At 37.9% G+C, this 23069-nt stretch overlaps 2 protein-coding genes and 1 long non-coding RNA gene across 3 annotated transcripts; 1 reads left to right on the forward strand and 2 right to left on the reverse strand.

Annotated features, from left to right (window-relative positions):
- Nucleotides 1-1909: 1909 nt before the first annotated feature.
- LOC121235113 (protein PXR1) lies at nt 1910-4118 on the reverse strand. The gene is made up of 2 exons (XM_041131357.1): nt 4002-4118; nt 1910-2916 (listed from the first exon to the last, which is right to left on the reverse strand). Exon 2 carries the CDS (start codon nt 2859-2861, stop codon nt 2475-2477), a length of 387 nt encoding a protein of 128 aa, XP_040987291.1. The 5' UTR covers nt 2862-2916; nt 4002-4118; the 3' UTR covers nt 1910-2474.
- Nucleotides 4119-6037: 1919 nt separating this feature from the next.
- On the reverse strand, nt 6038-9536 carry LOC121234848 (protein QUIRKY). Its single transcript, XM_041130973.1, has one exon. The coding sequence runs from the start codon at nt 9251-9253 to the stop codon at nt 6179-6181; it is 3075 nt and encodes a 1024-aa protein (XP_040986907.1). The 5' UTR covers nt 9254-9536; the 3' UTR covers nt 6038-6178.
- Nucleotides 9537-9761: 225 nt separating this feature from the next.
- LOC121234849 lies at nt 9762-20521 on the forward strand. The gene is made up of 3 exons (XR_005934460.1): nt 9762-11170; nt 16524-17838; nt 20478-20521. It is a non-coding gene; the product is annotated as an uncharacterized LOC121234849 (long non-coding RNA).
- The last annotated feature ends 2548 nt before the right edge of the window (nt 20522-23069 follow it).

Genomic DNA, 23069 nt, shown 5'->3' on the forward strand with positions numbered 1-23069 from the left:
TTTAATTTTTTGGGTTTGTGGAGCATGGTTTGTTCTTGTGGCGGCCGGCTTGATTTGATGACTCCACCTACAAGGTTTCGTTACGATTTTTTGATGGAATTTCAATGAGGCTTGGGCTTATTCGAAATGCAAAATTTGCTTGACGTTTGTGCAACAGGTCACTCGAGCAAAATTTAGACAGAGAGTTCGCTTAAGCGAACAACAGACATAAAGTTCACTTGAGATTCGCTTGAGCGAATAACCCATAAATTGCAAAATTAGTATTTCCACTATATAACCATATATATATGTTTATTATGAAAAGTATGTTCATTCTAAGTATTGTAATTTTGCTTCACAGTGTACTATGATATTCTTTAAGAGAATAAAATAAAATTCTTTACAACTCTATGGACGTAGGCATGTTGTCGAACCACGTAAATCTATCTTTGTATCCTATGATTGATTTTTTTTTTCGCATCTTTTTTTGGAACATTGCTCACATTCTTTCCCTTATATTTGATTTATTACAATTAGTAGCTCAAGAATGCCACATTCAAATAACTCTAAAATCAAATTGTAAAGATAATAAAAAACTAAAAAATAATAATAACTAACAATTAATCAACAACTTTCCCCTTTGATTTGATAATTAATTTTGAAATCATGAAAATTTGATTTGTGATCAACGGTTTGGATCTAAAATAAAGTACCCTAGCTAATAGTTATAAAGATCGATTTTTTATGAGTTATTAAATGATTTGTTCACCCTCTAACTAATAAGCATTTAATTATACTTTCTACTTTTTATACAAAACTATCAAAATTAATATACTACCTTCCTATTATAACTATAAAAGGAAAAATCGCAAATAAATTTTTTTTGTTCAATTATGACTTTAAGATGGATGAAAATAAAGGAAAATATGCGATGTAGCATAATCTTGACCGTCAAATCTTAAAGAGTAATGCTAACTACAAGTCTAAGAATGCAAGCCTTACACAATCCTTTTGTCAAAAAGAATATATATATATATTTTTTATGGGGGTCTACCTTTTTTTACAAAGAGTAAATTTTTTTATGGGGGTCTATTTTTTTACAAAGAGACTACACAAGACTTGTCTATTTAAGGTTTATACAAATCATTACTTAATGAGAAAATATATTTATAACTGTAAATTGTGTAATCACTACGTAATCGTTTTAAAATAAATAAATAAAATATGAGACTCACATAAAAAAATTAATTTTTTAATAGTAATTTTTTTTTTCAAAATAATTATGAAGCGTTTACGCACTTCACAATTGCATATAGAATAACTCTGACTCAATATTAATTAACAAGGTCGTACATTTTACCTTTTAGCCGGTTTGATGAATTAAACAATTAGTTGAGAATTGACATGTGAAATATAAATAGCGAATAAGAGTGCATGTTAACTTTTATTATTTTCAAGATCCCAATGAAATAGCCAGATTCCGATGGATCGGACTCTTGGACACAACCAGAAGAACCGCATCGATCCCTGTCACTCGAAGGCCAGAGAGGCTCATATATATATATATATATATATAATATATATATATATATATATATATATGCATTATTGCAAAATCGACCGTACATTAATTGTGAAAGCCAGCCATTTTTGAGGAAACATGCATGAGGGATGAGATGCATTGGCTTGTCTCCAAGTGAAGGAACGTAAGGGAATATAAAAAAAGCAGACATTAATTAGTGGTATACCAATGAAGTAGGTTGTGATTGGGCAACGTGGTGTATGCGCGTTTCTGACATTGATTCGCACAACAGACAACCTTGTATTAACTTTTGCGCGCACCTGATCTGCGCGCATGTATGGGATCCCATGCATCCATGGGATGCATGCATGCAAAAGCCCCCGCCCCAGTAGTGGAGTACAACAACATAGCATGTCGTCTCTTAGGGCTCCATGCAACCATATACTGCATATATAAAAGGGATGATCACAATTACTCTTGATACACAACCCAACGCATTGAATCTGTATTGATATTAGTAAGTACGATAATATCATGTGAGGAATAAAGCTTGGTCCGTGATCAATGCAAGTATATTTATAATATGCAACTAATTCATGATGATCATCTTCGACCTTACTGCTACGTACATGCATGCATTGCTTCCGGACCAGGCTTCATTCCCAACATTACTTATCCAATCATCGGCCAAATATCCATCCATATATATACATATATTGTTGAGCCAATTCGATATGATCAGTACAGGTTTATTCTTAATTTATTTCACGATTTATTTGATATGTTGATCAGTGATTGATCTTTGACCTAATATTATAATATTTTTACAGACTGGTTTCTTGTGCTAGCTGCAGAAGATGATCATGATCTTAGTCATGTTATTATATGTAAAGATCACTGATTCATGTCCCTAAATCTCAGGATTTTTTGCACCCTAGATAACTGATCATCTAGCTAGTAAGAGTACGTAGCTTCAAGAGGTGGTGGTGGGGCAAGCTCCTCCTCCACTAGCATTTGGGGCCGGAGCACCTTGTTCGGCTTCTTTAAGCAGTTTCAAGATTTCTTCTTTCTTTGCCACCAGTGCCTGCATCTTGGAATCGATCTTTTCAAGCTTTAGCCTCAGTTTTGATGGATCGTTCTTCTCTTCAGGATTCTTTTTCTTCTTCTCCTTTCCTTCAGCTTTATCTTCCTTGCATTTACCATCCTTATCTTTCTTTTTTTTGTCCTTTGTTTTCTCCTGATCTCCCTTCTCTTGATGATCTCCATCCTGCTCGTGTTTCTCTTTCTTTTCTTTCTTGTTCACCTTCTCAACTTCCTCTTTTTCATCATGTTTATGATCAGAAGCTGCGGTTTCTCCCATACTTAAACTAAGGATCGATGCAACAGATCTTGGATATTAATTGATCAGGTTCCCTCTGAGAACATAAAATTGGTGGAATTTAGAAGCAATGATCGAGCATGAAGTAAAACTGCTAATGCATACAGAAAAGCAAGGTAATTAGTAATTTCTTGCCTAAACAGTACTACAACAGTAGTAGATCAGCTCGCTCAAACATACATATATATATATATATATATATATATATATATATATATCGAGATTGGTATATATATAATTCTCATAGAAATCAAGCTTGTCCAAATCCTAATCGATCTTTCAACATCCATCCATGCAATGAAATTGAAACCGAAGTGACCAGATTTCCTAGAACTTTATAAAAATAAATTTTACTCTTCATTTTAATTTTTTCATCTCTAGTACACCTGTTGATTGATGTCACATTTTAAGTGACTTTTTATTTAGGCAGATTACTCATGAATACACTTAATTCATTACAAGAAAAACGAGTATTTGCGACGGATTATTTGCGATGAGAATAACTATTTACGACGAAAATAGTCTCATTTTAACAGAAAATAATCATTTTCATAGAAAATACCTGACCACAAATAAACAATTTTCTTATAGTGTAATTAAAATATGCCATATGAATCATGGTAAGAATAAAAATGATAAAAATTAGGATGAAGAGAATCATAATTACTCTTTTATAAATCCCATAATCTTACCAAATGAGTAATAGCTACTCATCGTAAAATTATTATAATTAAAAATGAAATAAATCAAAATAGTTATTAATAAAAACAAAACAAAGGGGACATTGGCGCTGTCATTGTGAATTACTACCCTTGAGAGGGTGGTTGACTACCCCGAGGATGGCCGGAGTCCGGCCGGTATGCACGCGCGCACAAACACACACATATAACATGTAGTTTGTATTACTAGCTAGGTCAAATTAACTAGAAATAAACTATTGCATGCCTCCGATCAACAATTAATAACACCATATATACAGCTGCATTGCCAATAAAAAAATGGCCGGAAAAATGGTCCAAGAAGCAAAGGAAACTCGTTATATATACTAAGCTAGCTAGGAAAGACAGATGACGGGGACAAAACACTAGAAGATCAGGAGCAGAGAAATTCTGACAATATTACCAAGAATCCTATCCTTGCGTTGTCCGTATGTTTACACAAAGTACTATATAATTCAGAGCTAGGGAAACCCTCAGTATTTATTGATCTGATCTCAAACAGAAGCTGTATTTATATTGTAAATAACATATATATATATGTGTGTGTGAACAATATGTGTCAAAATCGCGACAAATATGATTACCCACATCATCTATAAAAGAGTGCTTCATCAAATTTGACAATGATTCTTAAAATCAGCATCAACTTTCCTCGCTAAGCCACAAACTGCTTGTACGGTCTACAATTTCTCTTACTTTTTTTCTTTGTATATATAAATAATTAACATCACATGTTGTGCTATATTCTCTCCCTGTCTCTATTTCCTTAAGAGAGATAGATATATGAATTAGGCCATACAATATTTATTGCTACGACTAGTTTGGATTTTTTGAATAGTATTAAATATTCAATAAATATTATAAGACTCACTTCGCGTGCCTATATATATCTCATTCACTTAAGATTTTAAATTCAGATAAGAACGTGAAAAGAAATCTTTAAATCTTGCAACTATTTTTTAAAGAATTTTTCTAGTCATCATTCCACACACCATACTTTTTTCTATTTATTTTTATTTTTTTAAAAGTAAAAGAAATTTTAGTTTTATTCTTATTAAACTAATTGAATTCTTCTACTTATCATTCATATATCATATATTTAGTAAAAGAAAAAAAAATAAAATAAAAATAAGTGCAATATATAATATGTGGAGATGATAAATAAAATTTTTCTATCATGAATCTTCTTCATTCCATTTAAGTTATCATTTTTAATTGGGTTAACTTACCATTTTTATAGGGCCTCCACTTTCTTACAAGCTTCTACTGGGTATCATCCCAGCCGAAAAAAAGAACAGTCCATTGGGTGGCCCTCCCTTTTCTGTAGGGCCCAACCTTTCACATACAATATTTTACATTCTCATACATTCTGTATCCCACCCATAATGCAGGGAAGAAGAAGAGATAAAAGGAGTTATTTTTTTCAGTTTCCTAAGCATCTAAATATCATAAGCAGGTTTCATTCTCTTATTCTCCTTATTTTTCTCAACAACCAAACAAAAGTTACTACAGATCTTAACGTAACACCGCGAATCACGCTTGCAAAAACACTGAAACAAGAAATCAGCATTATTGTTTAACGGTTCGAAGACGACAACTCATGACATTGCATTAAAAGGTGTGAAAAGAAAAACAGTAGAACAAAGGCAAATTTCTAACGAGAAGAAGATCACAAGGGTTTTTTTCCTTTAAGATATGAGGGAGAAAGAAACACATAAATAGAGTTTATGTGGCTGCTTCTCATTGGACTGTGAACTGGAGATGGCATTGAGAGAATTTCTGTATAGTCTGAAGATCTCATAGCATATATATTTATATATATATATAGGTGTGTGCGCGCGCGCAAGTAAATTAGTCAAAATGGTCTGAAAAGGGATACCTAAAGGCTGACAACCATACAACATGACTGAAATACCTTGAACAAAGTTGATCTTTTAGAGACTTTTTGATCCATGAATTATGAAGAACTATCTCCTCCACATGCACGATCAGAGAGTTTAGATGCACTAGCCCATGAAAAAATCTCACTTTTTTTACACGGTAAGAAAGCACAAAAACGTCACTTTTACAGCATGCAGTAGATCAGTTCAGTAGGGCATGCAATGCAATGCACAGCAGTGATTCCCGGCAAACCTCACTGCCTTTGAGATGAATGGACCAATTACATACACAAACAGTCGAAGAAAAAGCAATTCTATGTTTATACTTTTCACGACACCATTACAGCAAACATGCATGTCACTGCCATTCAACTCTAGCACTCATTTTTCTTCCCTCTAAAACTGTTTTTTTTTTTGCTCCCCACTCCTTCCTCTTATTTCAATTTCTTTATAGTTAGTCCATCAATTCAGATACGCCAATATTTTAAAAAAAAGAAAAAAAAAAAAAAAAAAAAAGGAAGAAACGAACATCATGACAATTGCGACTTTCCTTTCTATGATCTCCCTCTCTTTTCACTCCTCTCAATGTCTATATATTTATATATTGAGGACAACTTTTTCAACACGGACAGTTGTTTTGATTGTCTTTTTCAATGGTACCTTAAAAAGAATGCTGAATTTTTTTTTTAAACTCTCTACTCTACAGTAATCGGTCAGACAAGCTAGGAAGCCGTCTGAAGAAGTTTAAACTAGCAGGTGGCATGGGGTCCCTGAACATGGGGTGGCGCAGGTAGTAGAATCCCAAGGCCACGGCTACCATTTTTGGTGGCACTGTATATAGCAGCACCGTGATCACCAGGCATACTGCTATGAACAATTTCGTGGCCCTTGGGTCCCTCCAGCTCACCAAGGCTTGCACCCTTTCCCCTTGGGCTGCAAAATCGCCCAACACTGTCTGCACCCTTGCAGCCAACATTCTTAACTTGTCGTACCTTGCCCGGATTATGTCGGGTGGTTTCGAGCTTGGTATTGTGTCGAATTCCTCGTCCAGCTCATCAGGGTCAACTGTTTCTGCTTGCGATAGTCGGATATCCATCCCCGCCGGGATCTTGGGCTTAAATCGATAGTACCATACTCCGATTAAGAACACGTATAGAAACCCGGTCGGAACAATTAAATCCGGATACCAAACAAGCACCAAATACAAGACATGAACAAGTACTGTTGTAATAGGGTTCCTCCACCTCCGGATACCACCCAACCATTTCGCCAACCCCACCGCCCATCCAAGAACCGCTGCGATCCGAAACCAATTAGCCTTGCTCTTCCTCATGCTCCATGTGTGTGAATCCGCATCTAACATGTACCGGACCACCTCTTGCCCCAACGGTGGCTCCGACCGTTGAAGCCACGCCTCCACCATCTTCGTCGCAGCCCCACGTAACGCTTCCTGTTGAGTCACCCCAAGTGGCCGGAGATAGTGCATTCTGGGAAGCAATGGCTGGCCGTACACCGCGCAAGTTTCCGGCAACAATGAGGGACATGCGAAGCGAACCGCCAACTCGATCTCGCCCATTTTCTTCAACCCGGTTCTCATCAGAACTAGTAATGGGTACGAGTTTGTGTACACCTTGTTACTCTCCAATGTAGATACCCGTATACGTACTTTGCCAATACGACAGTCCAGCTTCTCCTCCGCCACGTCAGCAAACATACGCCAATTGTCAAAAACCCCTATGGTCAAAACCGTGCAAGGATCATAGACTTGCCACGTGTACTGCTCATTCCAGCGTGGATCAAAGCTGTCAGTGATTGTGCGCGTCCGGACCCACTTCTTTCCATACTTGGCAACACAGTAAGCATCCGTAGACCCCTTGCCGGAACTCTTGGCTTTCATCGGGAGCAAGCCGCGAGCCCCGAGGATTCCAAGCTCCAAAATCCCAATTGCTGGCTTCCAGAGCTGCTTCGCCGTGGGCCGAAAGTCGCTACACACGTGAGCTGCCTCGTCAAGCACGTGATACCCTCCCTCCAAGCAAAGACGCAGATGGATTCTCCCGCAGTAGGACCCAGCACCTCCGGTTCCATCCTCCAGCGGAAACCATTTGGAAGCCACGTAGCGCTCATCCACCCGTTGCTCGATCGAGCTCACAGGAACTTCGATGAGGCCGAGGAGTTGGACATCCTTGGCCGTACGATCTTCGATGACAAGGAACAGCGAGTACTCCTCCAGTGGCTCGCCGGCAACGAATATAAGGTCCTCGTTCCAGTGGAACGACGCACTGTGATTGCTCATGGACCCTCGCCTGGTTCGTACCATTTGAAATCCCAGGTGTGCTTTCACTCGAATTTCTGGCGCCGTCAATGGCGGTAGATTCGAAGCAATGTGAAGGTCCTGCACTTCGATTACCGTGACTCTCAGATACCAAAGCTTAGGCGACTGATATACCTTCGAGCGCGTGTGCGCTACATACGGTGCGTCGGAGCTCCATGCCTCAGGAAAGGCGTCGTCAGCTTGAGTACCGATCCAGACGGAGAGCTGTATATCGCCGGAGACCTTGCCAGGTTGCTGATCGACCGAAGCCCCTTCGAGGTGATACCACTGGGGAGCTAATGGGCTATCCGGCGGATCGCGTACGGGTACGTCGGACAGGTCGAATAAGACGCCTCCGAGGAAATGCTCCGACGGCGAGTCCCAAACCGTTATCTCCAAGGTTGTGCCCGCTGAGTCTGGCCGGCTGTGTCCGAGCGCAAAGACCTGGTTCCACTCGGGAGAGTCAGTCGGTTCTCCCGGTCGGTGTCTCGCCGGCTTCGATTTCGTAAGGTGACTTGACGTCTTGATCCTCACGTACGGATTCTCGTTCGGCGATAGGCCACTCGCCTTCACGATCCGTACGAACAGGTATTGCATCGGTTCGACCAGATCGTAGGGATGGACCCTATCAACTGTGTCTTTGGCTGACCTTCCAACAATCACTCTCGGAGAGTAATCTCCGTTTGGCATCTTCCTCATAATCCTGACCCTCTCCCCAACCCTCCCGGTCTGCATCTTGCTCACCTCATGTGTTTGATGTGCGTCCATCTGATGAGCCATCGTTATGACCTCCTGCGGCTCAGAATGATAATGAACCCCCTGCGGAGGCGGTGACTCCTCGATGACGACAACCGGCGGAGAGTTTGAGCCCTCGTGGTAGACATCCACCGGCGCAGTAACCTCTAAGACCCTACCTTCTTCTACCACCACAACCGTTGGCTGCTTCGGATTCTCCTGCGTCTGTTGTGTATCTTCCGGGGTTGGTTTCGGTGGCGGGTTTTCCTCGACCAACTCATCGTAGTAGTAAATTCTCAAGCCAATCTCTCCCCTAATCCAACTGAATACGCTCTTCTTCTCCAAAGGAAAGTAAACCAACGCCTCATTGCCTCGCCTCGCGAACTGGCTCCCGTACAACTTCACCTTCCCGAGGAAGTGATTTTTCCGGCCGCTGCCACTGTTGGAGCCGAACTTCTTATCGTTGAAGACCTCAATCTCGAGCTCCTCGGAGTCCATGTGGTCGGGGTCGGAGACGATGAACTCCAGGGACTCGTTCCACTGGGGGTTCATGTCACGGAACTTGGTGGAGGTCCGCTTCTTTTGGCCGTCAAAGTCAGCGACGACATAAGGGCTGGAGCTGCCCTGGCCATCCTTGGGAAGGAGGTCACGAGCGTCGACGACGTCCACGATGAGCTTCCGCACCGTTGCGGGATGTTGGGTCGGTGGTTGAGTAGACGTCGGGTTCATTGTCTCATCTTTGATGGGGTCTGTCTGTAGTCAGTAAAAACGGTGAGAGACCGTTGATAGCGGAGGAGATTGACAGAAAGTAAGAGAGAGAGAGAGCGAGAGCGAGGGAGAGATTTTGATTTGTGCTTTAGGATATTAGGAGTATTTTATTCAGCGGAAGTACTATTTCTGAATTTTGAATTTTGATTTTTCTTTTGTTTGTGTGAGCAGTAGGAGATGGGCGTTTTTGCAGCAGTGGGCGTGGTGGTGATGGTGGGGAAAGAGTGGGATTCCATTCTCTCTCGACAAGGTTTTTCTTTCAAGCTTTTCGGCTTCCTTCCCCTCTCCTTTTACGGGTTCGTTATCCACCTCATCATCCTTTTTCTCTTTTTTTTTTTTAATATTTGTATTTTTGTTTTATTTTGTAAATTAATTATTATTTTTTTATTCTTGTTCACTGCTATGATATCTACTGACAAAGAATGGAATAATAATCTCTATCGTAAAATAAAAAAGAGTGGGGAGCTCAGATGCCTCTTACAAGAAGGCACATGATTCCACGTCCCAACTTTGGCCCCTCCTTTCCCTCAAAAGCAACCACATTTTGAATAAAGTTCGAAAACAAAGCATCATCACCTTTATTTTCCTTGTTGGGTTCTCTTATTCTTGTACACATCCCCTGTCAAAAATCACAAAGATCAGGTGCTTTCCTTTTCTACATCGAGCAAGCTCAAATACAACTCTGTCTAGGAAGTTCCTAGTCTCTCACCAATCATGTACGTATTTAGTAGAAGAAAAACTCGTCTACATGCAACTGCATATGTTAATTTAAGTTTCAATCTTTCCTTTGTATTTTGTCCGTGCCTGTTAAACATTCAAGCTGAAGAAAGAACTACTACTGCAGAAATCTAAAACTTTTCCACTCAGAATCTAAATTGGAGCTGACTTCCATCTAACAAGAGATGGGAAATACTAATCACATATGCCATTGTCCCAGCACGTTGCTCAAGAACATAAAATTTCCTCCTATTTTACTGAACTGTCTTTTTCCCTCGGTATACTACTACTAAAAACTCTCAGTGTAGGATATTATAGGTCACAACTTTTGGCACGCATGCCAAAGAAGCTTCTCTCACTGCGTCATGTCTAGGTTGTATTGTGCCCTTTTTGAATTGGTGGACTGCTTTCAGAATCCGATCCTACAAGATAAAGTAAAATCTGAGTTGATGTTGCTCTGTTTTTGGCATATTCTTGTGGATGGGATCAATGCGAGGCTTGTAAACCTCCAAGAATAGTAGCTCAAAGAGGAACTATCAAAAGATAATCCCTTTTCCTATCACTTTCTTAATTTTGAACCAACGGAATTCTACCTTATCTGAAATTAATGCAGGCTTTAACTCAAATTACAGCATTCCAATGACTTTTTTCTTTCAAAAGAATGTTATGTTAGAAGCTTGCTCTTGGATTATGCCCCTGAATTTGGTCTCTAGGTCACTTGGGTTAGAGAAGAACACGTTTATAGAGGAACGAGTCCAGAAAAAACTTAGAACTGACTAACTATGCAAATCTTAAATTTTGATACACTTAATAATACTTCTATTGGATGATGGGTCCATCTAGATTTCCCTTTATTACCATATAAAGTGACCATCCCACTTGTTCCTTTATCCACTGCAAATGCCCTGAGATATTTTATATCTCAACTCTTATTATATGTATACAATCGCTTATAGTCTAGGTTCCTTCCCAATCATTCTCATTTTAATCAATTAAGAACTTATTCTTCTTCTTTGTCCATATAATATTTTATAAGAATGTCAAAAGTTTTTGTTTGTGATAACACCTAATTTGAGATTGTATCAATCATTTAGCATGCTCCCCCATTTTAGATCATCAAGGGTACATTCAACGTACTGAATATTATGTTTGGTCAATATTGTCAACAGATACAGGACAAGACTAAGGCTACGGGTTGTTTTATACATTCAACCATTTTCATTTTAATTGTCGTATGTATTAACAATTCTTTTATTCTTTTATACATGTTTATTAGCTGGCATAGTATGAGAGGTTTAGGTTGTTAGTTTGTTAAAGGATTCTCTGTATATATGCTCGAGAGCACAGACCTGTACAGTACTAACTTTTACAGCAGTGGAAGCGCAACTTTTCCTCCATTGATCTGTTCTCTATATTTTCTTTTGCTCAATTGCGACTATTTCACATCCTTACATGGCATCAGTAAGCCAACGAGAGCATTTTCAATGGCAACTCCTAGCTCCGATTCTTCTAAACTTCACTCAAATCCAAAATCAAACACATTGTCTCCATACCTTAATCTCGATGATCCAGCGAATCCATATCACCTTGACCATGGCGATAACCCAGCCTTAAACCCTTGTTGCTAAACTCCTTACCACAAACAATTACACCACATGGTCTCGCTCAATGCATCGTGCTCTTCACGTGAAAAACAAACTTGGTTTTATCACCGGATCCCTTCTCAAACCATCTAAACCGACAGATCCTTTACTTGAGCTTTGGGAGCGCTGTAACGACATGGTCGTTTCTTGGCTCCAAAACTCCATCAATCCTTCTCTCCAGCCTAGTGTTCTCTTTGTTGATGATGCCCGAGAAATCTGGCTGGATCTTCAAGAATGATTTTTCCAACAAAATGGTCCCCATATTTACCAACTCAAGAAGGCTTTGGCTGCTCTACTTCAAGAACATGAACCGGTAAATATTTACTATGGCAAATTAAAAGCTCTTTGGGATGAACTTTTTGTATGCGATCTCATTCCCACTTGCAATTGTGGTACTATGAAAAACCTTGCTGCATAGATATCAAAGAGATTGTGTGCTACAATTTTTAATGGATCTCAACGACTCTTATTCCCCCATCCGAGACCAGATCATGCTTATAGATCCGATTTCCCCTATCCCCAAAGTGTTTTCCCTCATCCAGCAGCAGGAAAAACACCACCAAATGACCTCCCACACCCCATCCCCTGAAACCATGGCTATGGTAGTCAAGAAACCCTACAAATTTCTCTCTAAGCCAAATCAATCCTTCAAAAAAGACCGTCCCTATTGCAACCACTTAAAATCACTAGCCACACCTTCGAGACCTGTTTCAAGGCTGGCAATGCTGAGCCTCCCATTTGCTCACATTGCAACTTGACTGGCCACACCATTGAGAAATGTTATAAACTCAATGGACATCCACCTGACCACAAATATCATACCAAGTAGCAACAGCCCTTTGGTTTCCTTGCAAATCAGACATCTCTTTCGTTTGCCAATGACTCTGAAGACAATGGTGATGACAAATTTGGTTTGAACAAGCAACAATATCAGCAACTAATGGCATTGATCCAACCTTAGGATTCTCCAATTGTGGCTTCTGCTATTCACTCCAAGAACCCACCTCAACCCTCTCTTCATACAGCATCATGATCCAAAATGTCTGGTACATTCATTTCTTTGTCTACACACACACACATAAATCCATAAATACATCTTCCATCGATTGGATATTAGACACAGGTGCTACAAACCACATGGTCTGTAGCACCACCTTTTTTACCACCATCACATCCACTGTTCATTATTTTGTGAAACTGCCTAATGGCCATTCCGCTCCTGTTACACACACTGGAACAATTCAGTTAACGAACTCTATTGTTTTACATGATCTTTTCTATGTGCCATCATTTTCTTTCAACCTTATTTTAGCAAACAAACAAACTTCTACTCTACATTGTTGTTTGTTCTTCTTTTCCACTCACTGTTTTATTCAGGACCTGCATTCATGGATAACGATTGGGAAGGGTGAGCTTAAGCATGGCTTGTACCACCTCATTTGCAAAGAAGTTCTCCCCTCAACTCTGTCCACTTTCCTCTTGACAAACTCATATAGCAACAATTAAAATTTCACTTGTTTTACTTCCATTACAAACTCTGTTTCCAATACTAACCTATAGCATTGTCGCCTAGGCCATTTATTATTTCCTCGATTGCAGTTAATTTCAAATTCTCTTGTACACAAGCAAATTTCATCTATTAATGAAAAGTCTTGCACAATTTTCCCCTTAGCTAAACTCCATCGTTTACCTTTTCCTAATAGTTCACACTATTTATCAAGAATCTTTGAGCTCATCCATTGTGAGTTATGGGGCCCTTGCTCCACAATTGCCCATGATGGCTCAAAGTATTTCTTGACTATTGTTGATGACTTTTCAAGAATTACATGGCTTTATTTGCTTGCTGCCAAAATCGAAACAAGAAAATGCATTGACGCTTTTTACAATCTTGTTGAAACACAATTTGAAGTGAAAATGAAAATTATGAGAAGTGATAATGGTGCTGAATTTAACATGCAAGAAGTTTTCAACAAAAATTATCTATCACAAAAGTTGTGTGGCAACCCCTCAACAAAATGACATTGTTGAGAGGAAGCACCAGCACTTATCAAATGTGGCTCGTGCCCTTCTTTTTCAAGCTGGTCTTCCATTAACTTACTGGAATGAATCCATCCTTACAACCGCATACATCATTAATAGGCTTCCTTCACCCCTTCTAAACAATAAAATACCTTATGAGCTTCTCTTCAATAAGAAACCCGAATATGCTCATATGAGAATTTTTGGTTCCTTATGTTTTGCTGTCACACTTATCCAAAAAGAAAAAAATTTGACCCTAGAGGTCGTGCATGTGCATTCCTTGGCTATCCTTTTGGTACCAAGGGCTACAAACTTTTGGATCTCAAAACTAGCATCATCTTCATTTCAAGGGATGTTACTTTTCATGAATTCGTTTATCCTTTTCAAACACCTCTCTTACCTCCTTCAAAAATTCCACCTATACCCATTTTCTCTCCTCCCTTAGCACCTTTTTCAGATTTTCAACTTCCAACCCTCCTACTCTCATATCTTCTTCTCCTTCACACCATACCCCTCCCATTGTCTCTGTTGATTGCCTTACTCCCTCCTCCCTTTCTCACCCTTCTCAACCAATCAATCCCATCATTCCTTTGCCTGCTGCCCTTGCACTTTGCAGATCCACCAGACACAGAACTGGTCCTCAATATCTAAAGGACTTTCACTGCAAACAAGTCAGGCTTGCCTCACCTCAGCAATCAGACTCCAAAGCAGATCCTTTATTAAATGGTAAGACTTTTTGTCTCTCTAATTGCTTATCTTACAACCATTTTAACCCCTATTTTCAAGCTTTTTCATCACCCATTTCAATTCAAAATGAGCCCAATTCATAAAAACAAGCAATTAAAGATCCTGAGTGGTGCAAAGCTATGTATGTTGAAATTGAAGGTTTGGAAAATAATCATACTTGGACCATCATTGATTTGCCTAAAGGGAAAGAAGCAATCAGTTGTAAGTATGTCTATTGCATTAAATTCAAGTCTGATGGTATTGTAGAAAGACTTAAAGTTAGACTTGTAGCTAAAGGCTACACTCAACAAGAAGGCATAGATTATACTTAAACTTTCTCACCTATTGCAAAGCTTGTAATTGTTAGATGCCTTCTTAGTGTTGCTGCCATCAAAGGATGGTATTTACATCAATTTGATGTAAATAATACATTCTTTAATGGTAATTTACATGAAGAAATTTACATGAAGAAACCCTTGGGATACACTAAGGGCAAACCAAATCAGGTTTGCAAATTGCTTAAAAGCCTTTATGGCCTCAAGCAAGCCTCACGATAATGGAACTCTAAACTTACTTCATCCTTCATTGCCTTCGGCCTCATCCAGTCAAAGTCTGATACAATTTATTTACCAAGTATGAAAGGGACAGTTTTATTGCTTTGTTGATTTATGTTGATGATTTTTTGGTTGCTAGCAATTCCAATGATTCCATTGCTTCTCTAAGAACTTTTTTGAATAACAAATTCAAGATTAAAGACCTTGGTTTTCTTCGTTATTTCTTGGGCTTGGAAATTGCTAGATCTTCCAAGGGTATACACATTTGTCAAAAGAAATATGCCTTAGATATTTTGGCAAATTTGGGTATGCTTGGATGCAAACCCCTTAGACTTCCTATGGATTAACACTTCAAAATCAATAAATCTGAAAGCACTCCACTTCTTGATCCTAGTGTATTTCGAAGGTTAATTGGTAGGTTATTGTACCTCACAATAACCCGTCCAGACATTTGCTTTGCTGTTCAATTATTAAGTCAATTTATGGATCAGCCTTCTTCCTCACACCTGGCAGCCTTCAATTTTGAGATACATTAAAACTGTACCTGCTCAAGGTCTTTTGCTCCCATCCTCATCTCAGCTTCAACTTGCGGCTTATTGTGACTCGGATTGGGCCTCTTTCTCGGATTCCCGTCGATCTACGATAGGATATTGTGTTTTCTTAGGCCAATCTCTTATTTCTGGGAAAACTAAGAAGCAAACGATTGTCTCAAGATCATCAGCTGAAGCCGAGTATCACTCCATGGCTGCCACATGTTTAGAACTCACTTGGCTTCGATATCTTCTTCATGATCTTGGTATTTCTCATCCATAAGCAGCCATTCTCTACTGTGACAACCAGACAACCCTTCACATTACCGCCAATCTGGTGTTTCATGAGAGAACCAAGCATATCGAGCTTGATTGCCACTTGATACGTGATAAAATTCAAGAAGGAACTCTAACTACAACTCATGTTTCCTCTCAAGCACAGCTGGCCGATACATTCACCAAAGCTCTACCATCTTATTTTCTTCAAGCACACATATCCAAGATGGGAATACTAAATTTTCTATTCTCCATCTTGCGCCCCGCGCGTGCCGGGGGGGGGGGGGGTGTCAACAGATACAGGCCAAGACTAAGGCTACAAGTCGTTTTATACATTCAGCCATTTTCATTTTAATTGTCGTATGCATTAACAATTCTTTTATACATGTTTATTAGCTGGCATACTATAAGAGGTTTAGGTTGTTAGTTTGTTAAAGGATTCTCTGTATATATGCTCGAGAGCACATACCTGTGTAGTACTAACTTTTACAGCAATGGAAACACAACTTCTCCTCCATTGATCTGCTCTCTATATTTTCTTTTGCTCAATTGCGATTGTCTCACATCCTTACAAATATTGATATGGTATCAACTCCAAAATTAACTTAGTGAGCTAACAGTAAACTGAGATTGCCACTTTCAAACAGGAAGAGTTCTTTCTACCATTAAAACTGATCTAGATATGATGTCCAAAGTATGTTGGGTTCGGGGCAATAAGTAGTCAGCAATGTCTTCTCGGTATAAATTTTTATTTATTGATAACTAGATGTTTTCTTTTAAGCTGTTAAGAGTTTTAGGCTAATCGATTTACCTACTATATGTTAACCAATATTTGGTGTTAAAATATCAGGATCTCAATGTTAAGGTAATATTTTTTACATGCTTGTTCTTTATCTAATCTGTCTCCACTGTGGTATTTCTTGTGCATGATACCTGGTATGTTGTTAAATTAGTGTCAAAGATTCCAATCTTAATCCCTTCCTAAACTGTGCTAGAAATTCGTTGGTAATTCTTTTTTTTTTTTAATAAACAAATTAATGCTTGTTGGGATAAACTAGTTATCAAAAGCTAATTTGAAGTATAACAGCGGAAGCAAACAAAAGAAAACCCGACAATCACACAAAGAAACATCAAGGTTTAGGTGGTTTGGTTTAGAACAACCCTACATCCACTGGCAAAGTCAATCTTAAAAGGAATTCACTAACAAAGATAGAGTACAAGAGGGGTATAACAAATTACTCCTCAATCCCAAAGTGTAATGCCCTAGTCCCAAATGGGTCGGAGAGTTATTTCTTATAACTTAAAATCATATCTTCACAATACAAGTGATACTTCTAAATACTTCATAAACATAAAATTCAATCCATCTCTTATAATGCAAATCACATATCTACTTGTTCCCACACAAAACATAAACTTATTCATTGAGTTAAACCACATATATTCCTCTACAAGATCTTCCTTAATTAATCATAACATAAAAACCAGAAATTTGTAAGTCTCAAAACTTCAAATTTCACACACTAAAATCCAACTATTCATAAGATAACTCTCAACTTCCCACAACCAGCCAATCTTGCCTAAACTTCTATTCTTGATCACCAAATGTATTGTCTAAATCATCTGAAAAATATTATGAAGATAAAAGGTGAGTTATCAACACCTCAGTAAGCAAATAACATATGCCAGTATGCAAATATGAGCATTTACAAAGCACAATATGCAGAACAAAAATATCTTTCAAAATTAGCATGCAAAACAAGACATATTTTCAAATGTAACAGAGTGATGGTTTTAAGATACATAAAACCCAGAGTACTTCGGCATAACGAAACTGAGCATCATCATCACATCAAAACAGAGCATCTCACAAAGTAGAGACCATGTTTAACCCTCGTGGTAGTGTTGTGGTATCCCCAGTGCCCAAACCGGGTAGAGACAGAGGTGAATTTTTTCTTTATTATTCTCGGAGCCCTGAGTGTGCACACAAGACAAACCATATAAAACCACTTTGTCTCCAAAGTGGGTACACTTAGAGACGGAGAAGTTGGTACCAACCCAAACAAAGCAGAGCAGAACATGTAACATTCGGGCCCAACAGCAAGTCCTCTCTCTAAATATTTTTGGGTTAGACGTATGAAAAAGCCCATTTATTATTCTTTATTCACTACCAGATGCGAATCCAAATTTTTGAAATGGCCAAATAGCCCAAGCCCATAAGATCTTGTGCCAGACTCCACTACATGCATGGCTTCGATCACGTCTGTTTCCCTTGGCATGCACGATTCACGTCCATTTCAATCATGTCCCTCATTCCCTCATCTCTAGGGTTTTTCTTTTAGTTTTCAACCACCTATATATATATATATATATAGATAGATATGTTTATTCCTCATGCATGAAGAAGACCCAAGCTGTTGCAGTTTTCTCCTAGCCTACCTTTCCTCTACAGCCATGGCACCTCTGCATTCAACGTTGCTTCCACACCATCACAAAAGGGTAGATCATTGCCTGGCCCAGCCCCACAAAGGAACTACAACCACCATGTTGTCTCTGTTTTCTCCCCAAAAACTAATAGTCTCCATCTTGCGTAGCCTTTTCGCACCCATGACCAAGACAACCACCAAGTGGCACGGCCATGAGCCACCCAGTTGCACCTTCGCAGTCCACTTGTGCTCCACACTCTCAACCCACGGTAGCCCTTGTTTTTAGCAACCAAAATAGAGCACCTGCTCCCTCCACGTCGAGCCACAATCCAGCCACCCACAACGCCAACTTTCTTCGCGTCGTCATTACCTGCCCAGAAAACGCCGGCCGTTGCCACCCCAGGTCCGTTGTTTGTTGACCTTCTCGATAAGGCCACGACCTCGTTTCCTCTCACAGCACCCTCTGTTCGTCGCGTCTCACATTGAGTTTCATCTCTCTCCCTCACATTTTGCTCTCTCACATTGTATTTCTCTTTCTCTCATTAGTTGGTCTCTCTCTCTAACCAGTGTTCTGCCGCCGCCTCCACCATCCTAAACAACCGCCCAACTCGCTGCCTTCATGACCTCCATCTCTTGGTGAGTATGGTTCTTATACCTTACGAAGTTATATTGTTATGAATATGTATTTATAGATCTCTATTATTCCAAAAGAGCCCCTATATGTTTTGTTTAATTCCCAAAATACCCTTATCATTAGACTAATTATCGGTTGATCATGTTATGGTCTATATATATATATATATTAAACTCACTTTGTGTAGATTTTGTTTTAAATACAAGATTTTATAAAGAAAATAAATAAATATTTGAGATATATTTTTAGAAGTACGTAGTAAGTTCTGTTAAGAGAATTTTTAAACTAGAGATGTATTTTTGTGGCATAGTTGTATTTAGTAAATATTATTATGTAGTTTTAGAAATGACTTAGAGTATAATAGTCAGAGGAATTAAGTGATTATTGATGAAATTGGGAAGTGATGATATTTTTTTTAGGGATTGAGAATTTAGGTTTTTGAGGAATTAAAATAGGTTATTTTAGCATCTTAAGCTTAAATATTGAACTACATGTTGGATTGAAAAATTACTGGAATTACGCGATTATTTTATAGGTGACAATTAATATTTATTTGGCATTGTTGATGAAATTTTTGAAAGGCTAAGAAGTTCAGGTAAGCAGGGTTCATATACTAATTTTGCACAAAAGAAATGAAATGAGGTTGACTTTGAAAATAAACATGTTTGTTTTTTAAAAGAAATCTGAAAATAACCTCAGATGTTTGTTCTACATATACATAAATGCTATATAAGAAAAAGCATTTTCTGTCATAACTAGTGTAGATATGAACTAATTTTGTACGTTATATTTCTAAACTATTCAAAACGAGCGAATATGAAAATCTAAAAAGTTTTTATGTGAATAAATTAAGATATTTTGATTCTATTTATTTCAAACATGTGAAATAATCTGAAACTGTTCAATATTCGGTTTTGATATGATGTAGCATTTGAAAACCTTGTCATAAATTTTTGATTCTGTATTTGAATATGATCTGGTTCTAATGTTATTCTGTTAATGCCCAACCACGAGTATAATGGTGGTTTATAACCATAGCATGAAGGTTAAACGTGATATTTGTCCCAATGCAATGCTCCGATATGATATGAAGATGATGTCTCAGTTTATGATATGCCGAAAGATTTTTGAATAAGAAAGTTTTCCTGAAAGTTTCGCTCTGATGTTTTGTAACAAGTTTTGTTTATGCATTTTGAAAGTATATGTTGTTTCTACATTCTGAAAGTAAATATTTTGTTCTACATACCGAACTTTATAAATGCTCATGTTTACATACTAGTATTAGTTCTCTACTTACTGAGTTATTTATAACTCATCCCTTATCTTCATAATATTTTTAGATATTTTAATGGTTCAGCTAAGGATCATGATTAGAGACATTGAATTATATAATTTGAGTATAGTGGATTAAGCATAGAAAGTTTTTACGAGTATTGACAATTTTTATTAAGAAATTTTATTGTGATATGATGACTTGACATTTTAAAAAATTGGTTATATTGAAGAAATTAGTTTGAATCAAAATTTCTTTATGATATTGAGAATTTAGAGTCTATTATTATATTGTTGAAATGTGAGTTTAACTGATAGGTAATAATTCTCTGACCCTTGCGGGATCGGGTCATTACATAACAGAGTTGATCTAAGATGAGCTGAGTAGAGACAAAGTCAGATACAAAATCATTACACCATGCCAAATGTTTTCAGATACCATATGCAAATAAAACAGAGTATCGAAACATATTCAAATCATTCTCACATATTGAAATCAAAAGTCAGAGTATCTTTGTAATCAATGCACAAATTTTCAGCATGACAAAATGAAACTCATGTCTACACAATGCATGTTAGCAAATATTTTTCCTCTTTCATATAGATTTCATAAGTAATGCAAATAAACAACCAATGTTGTTTTTTCCAAGTTCTCTTTTTGTAACAAAACATGTAAAATTTTCAAAAAGTCAACCTCAATCTATACAATTCATGTAAAACTTAACATAGGAACCCCGCTTACTTGACTTACGCGGTGTATTTCTGACTAGCTCCTATGTCTAATCTCTAGCAATTCAACACATATACCAGAGAGCATGTAACGGCATATTAATAACCAACACAAACATTAAAAAAAAACTGACCAACTTATAGTAACCATTTGACTCTACAATAGATTAACATAAGCCCCTGTTTAGCAATTATTTCGCCACTCTCATGGCAAACAAAAACAACTCCATTTTTCCCATCAAACACGGCCCAACCAGCCGTTCATACCAGCCTGTACCTTGTGTATAACCACTCCTCTAGCCAACACCAACAACTCCAAAACTACACTGTAATAATCTCCATGCTCACAACCAGTAACCATTAATCTTATTTAATGATCAACTCTTAAAACCCAAAACAACCAAGCATAATAACTCTTGACAGTCACAACAAAGAGAAAAACACCATGCATACTGTCACATTAACCCCAACCAGCCACAACGATTCCAAACCACCCAACACTGTCAACACATTTCATATAATTCTACAATTACAACCATACATTTCAGTGGAGAAGAATACTAAAAGTTACTCTACCTAATTTGGTGCTATGACCCTTGAAATCAGAGGATTACACGCTGTCTAGAAATGAAATTAATTCCCTATGATCTAGTGGAAAGTATAGAATTCTGTTTATTCAAGGGCAAACACACTACAATGACAAAAATTCCAACACTCACAAGAGAGAAAAATTACCTTGGCGATGGGAGGGTGGCTTCGTGTTGACAGTGCACGGAGGTTTCTACTCGTGATGTAGGGCTCTTGGGCGGCGACAGGGACAAACTACAATGGATAGAATCATTTGAGGGAATAAAAAAAAGTAACGAAGATAAAGAAGATCACATATTCATAGGGATTGACCAGTGAGAAAAGATCAATTTGCGAGGTCTCTTGAATATGAATGTCACGTCATAGTGATCTGTGAACAAAAAAAAAATCCCTAAGTGAGATAGTGGGTGATTGAAACAGAGTGGGTTGTGTGAACAGAGAGAAAAAAGGGAGAGAAGAAGAGATCTAGAGAAAGAGCCTTACAAATGTGAGGCAATTCCAGAATGCTAGATCTGGAAACCTCCACAATCATAGCAAGAAAATATGGGAAAATAGAAGGGCGTGAGAGAGGAAGGCACACTAATCTGCAAGGGATTGAGAGTTTAGAGAGGTGTGAAGTCAAAACTGAACAAACGTGTGAAGAATAAGGGATACGAGGATAGAAAAACAGGGGATATGCCAAAGGATTTTTGGAATAAGTGATGCTTTGATATGATATGAAGATGATGTTTCAGATTTTTGATATGCCAAACTATTTTTGGAGTAAGAATATTTTCTAAAAGATTCGCTCTGATATTTTGTAACATGTTTTGATTCTGCTTTCTAAAAGTAAATGTTTTGTTCCGCATTCTGAACTTTGTAAATGCTCATCTTTACATACCAGTATATGATCTCTGCTTACTAAGTTGTTGATAACTCACCACTTTATCTTCACAATATTTCAGATAACTTTGATGGTTCAGTTGAGGATCAGTAATAGAGTGTGTGGGCAAGATTAACTGAGGATAGTAGTTGAGTACCTCGGTGTACTATTGTTGTTGGGTGATTGATTTTATTTAGTGGATGGACTTCAGTATGTTTAGATAGTTTATGGAGACTTATGTAAACTCTGTTTCATTTTATTTTGTTTGTTGAGATATGTGGGGCGGTTGATCTATTTTATCTGGTTTATTGTATTGAGGATTTGATATATGAATATGTGTGGTGAATTAAATTAGAGGTATTTATGCTTGATTTGGAGTCTTTGGAGGTATATATTTGGATTTGGAAAATATATTAACATTGTTGAAGTTGATTGTCAGAGGACAGGAGTTAGTTCACTGGATCTCCGAGATCGGGGCATTACAGTTAGTATCTGAGCCAGGTTTGAGATTCTGCAATTTATAATTAGAAGTTTAATGAAATTTAAGGTTTGAGATCCTGCAGACATTATAGAATGAATTTTGGGAACCTGAGGTTTTAGATTTCTGCAAACATTAAGATTGAGGTTTTACATTCTATGGACCTTAGGAGTACGGTTTTTATAAGATTTGAGGTTTTAAATAAATACTATAGACTTTAATAATGAGTTTGATGAAGTTTATGGATTTAGATTTTGCGGATTTTGGTCTATCGGGTTAAAGGACGTTATAGAAACCAAAGACTTTGATATGTGATTTTGATC

This window comes from Juglans microcarpa x Juglans regia, chromosome 6D (assembly GCF_004785595.1).
Source record: "Juglans microcarpa x Juglans regia isolate MS1-56 chromosome 6D, Jm3101_v1.0, whole genome shotgun sequence".
Classification (NCBI taxonomy): Eukaryota; Viridiplantae; Streptophyta; class Magnoliopsida; order Fagales; family Juglandaceae; genus Juglans; species Juglans microcarpa x Juglans regia.

Coding starts and splice junctions, on each gene's coding strand:
- LOC121235113 (XM_041131357.1), bottom strand. CDS start 2,861: ATGGGAGAAACCGCAGCTTCTGATCATAAACATGATGAAAAAGAGGAA.
- LOC121234848 (XM_041130973.1), bottom strand. CDS start 9,253: ATGAACCCGACGTCTACTCAACCACCGACCCAACATCCCGCAACGGTG.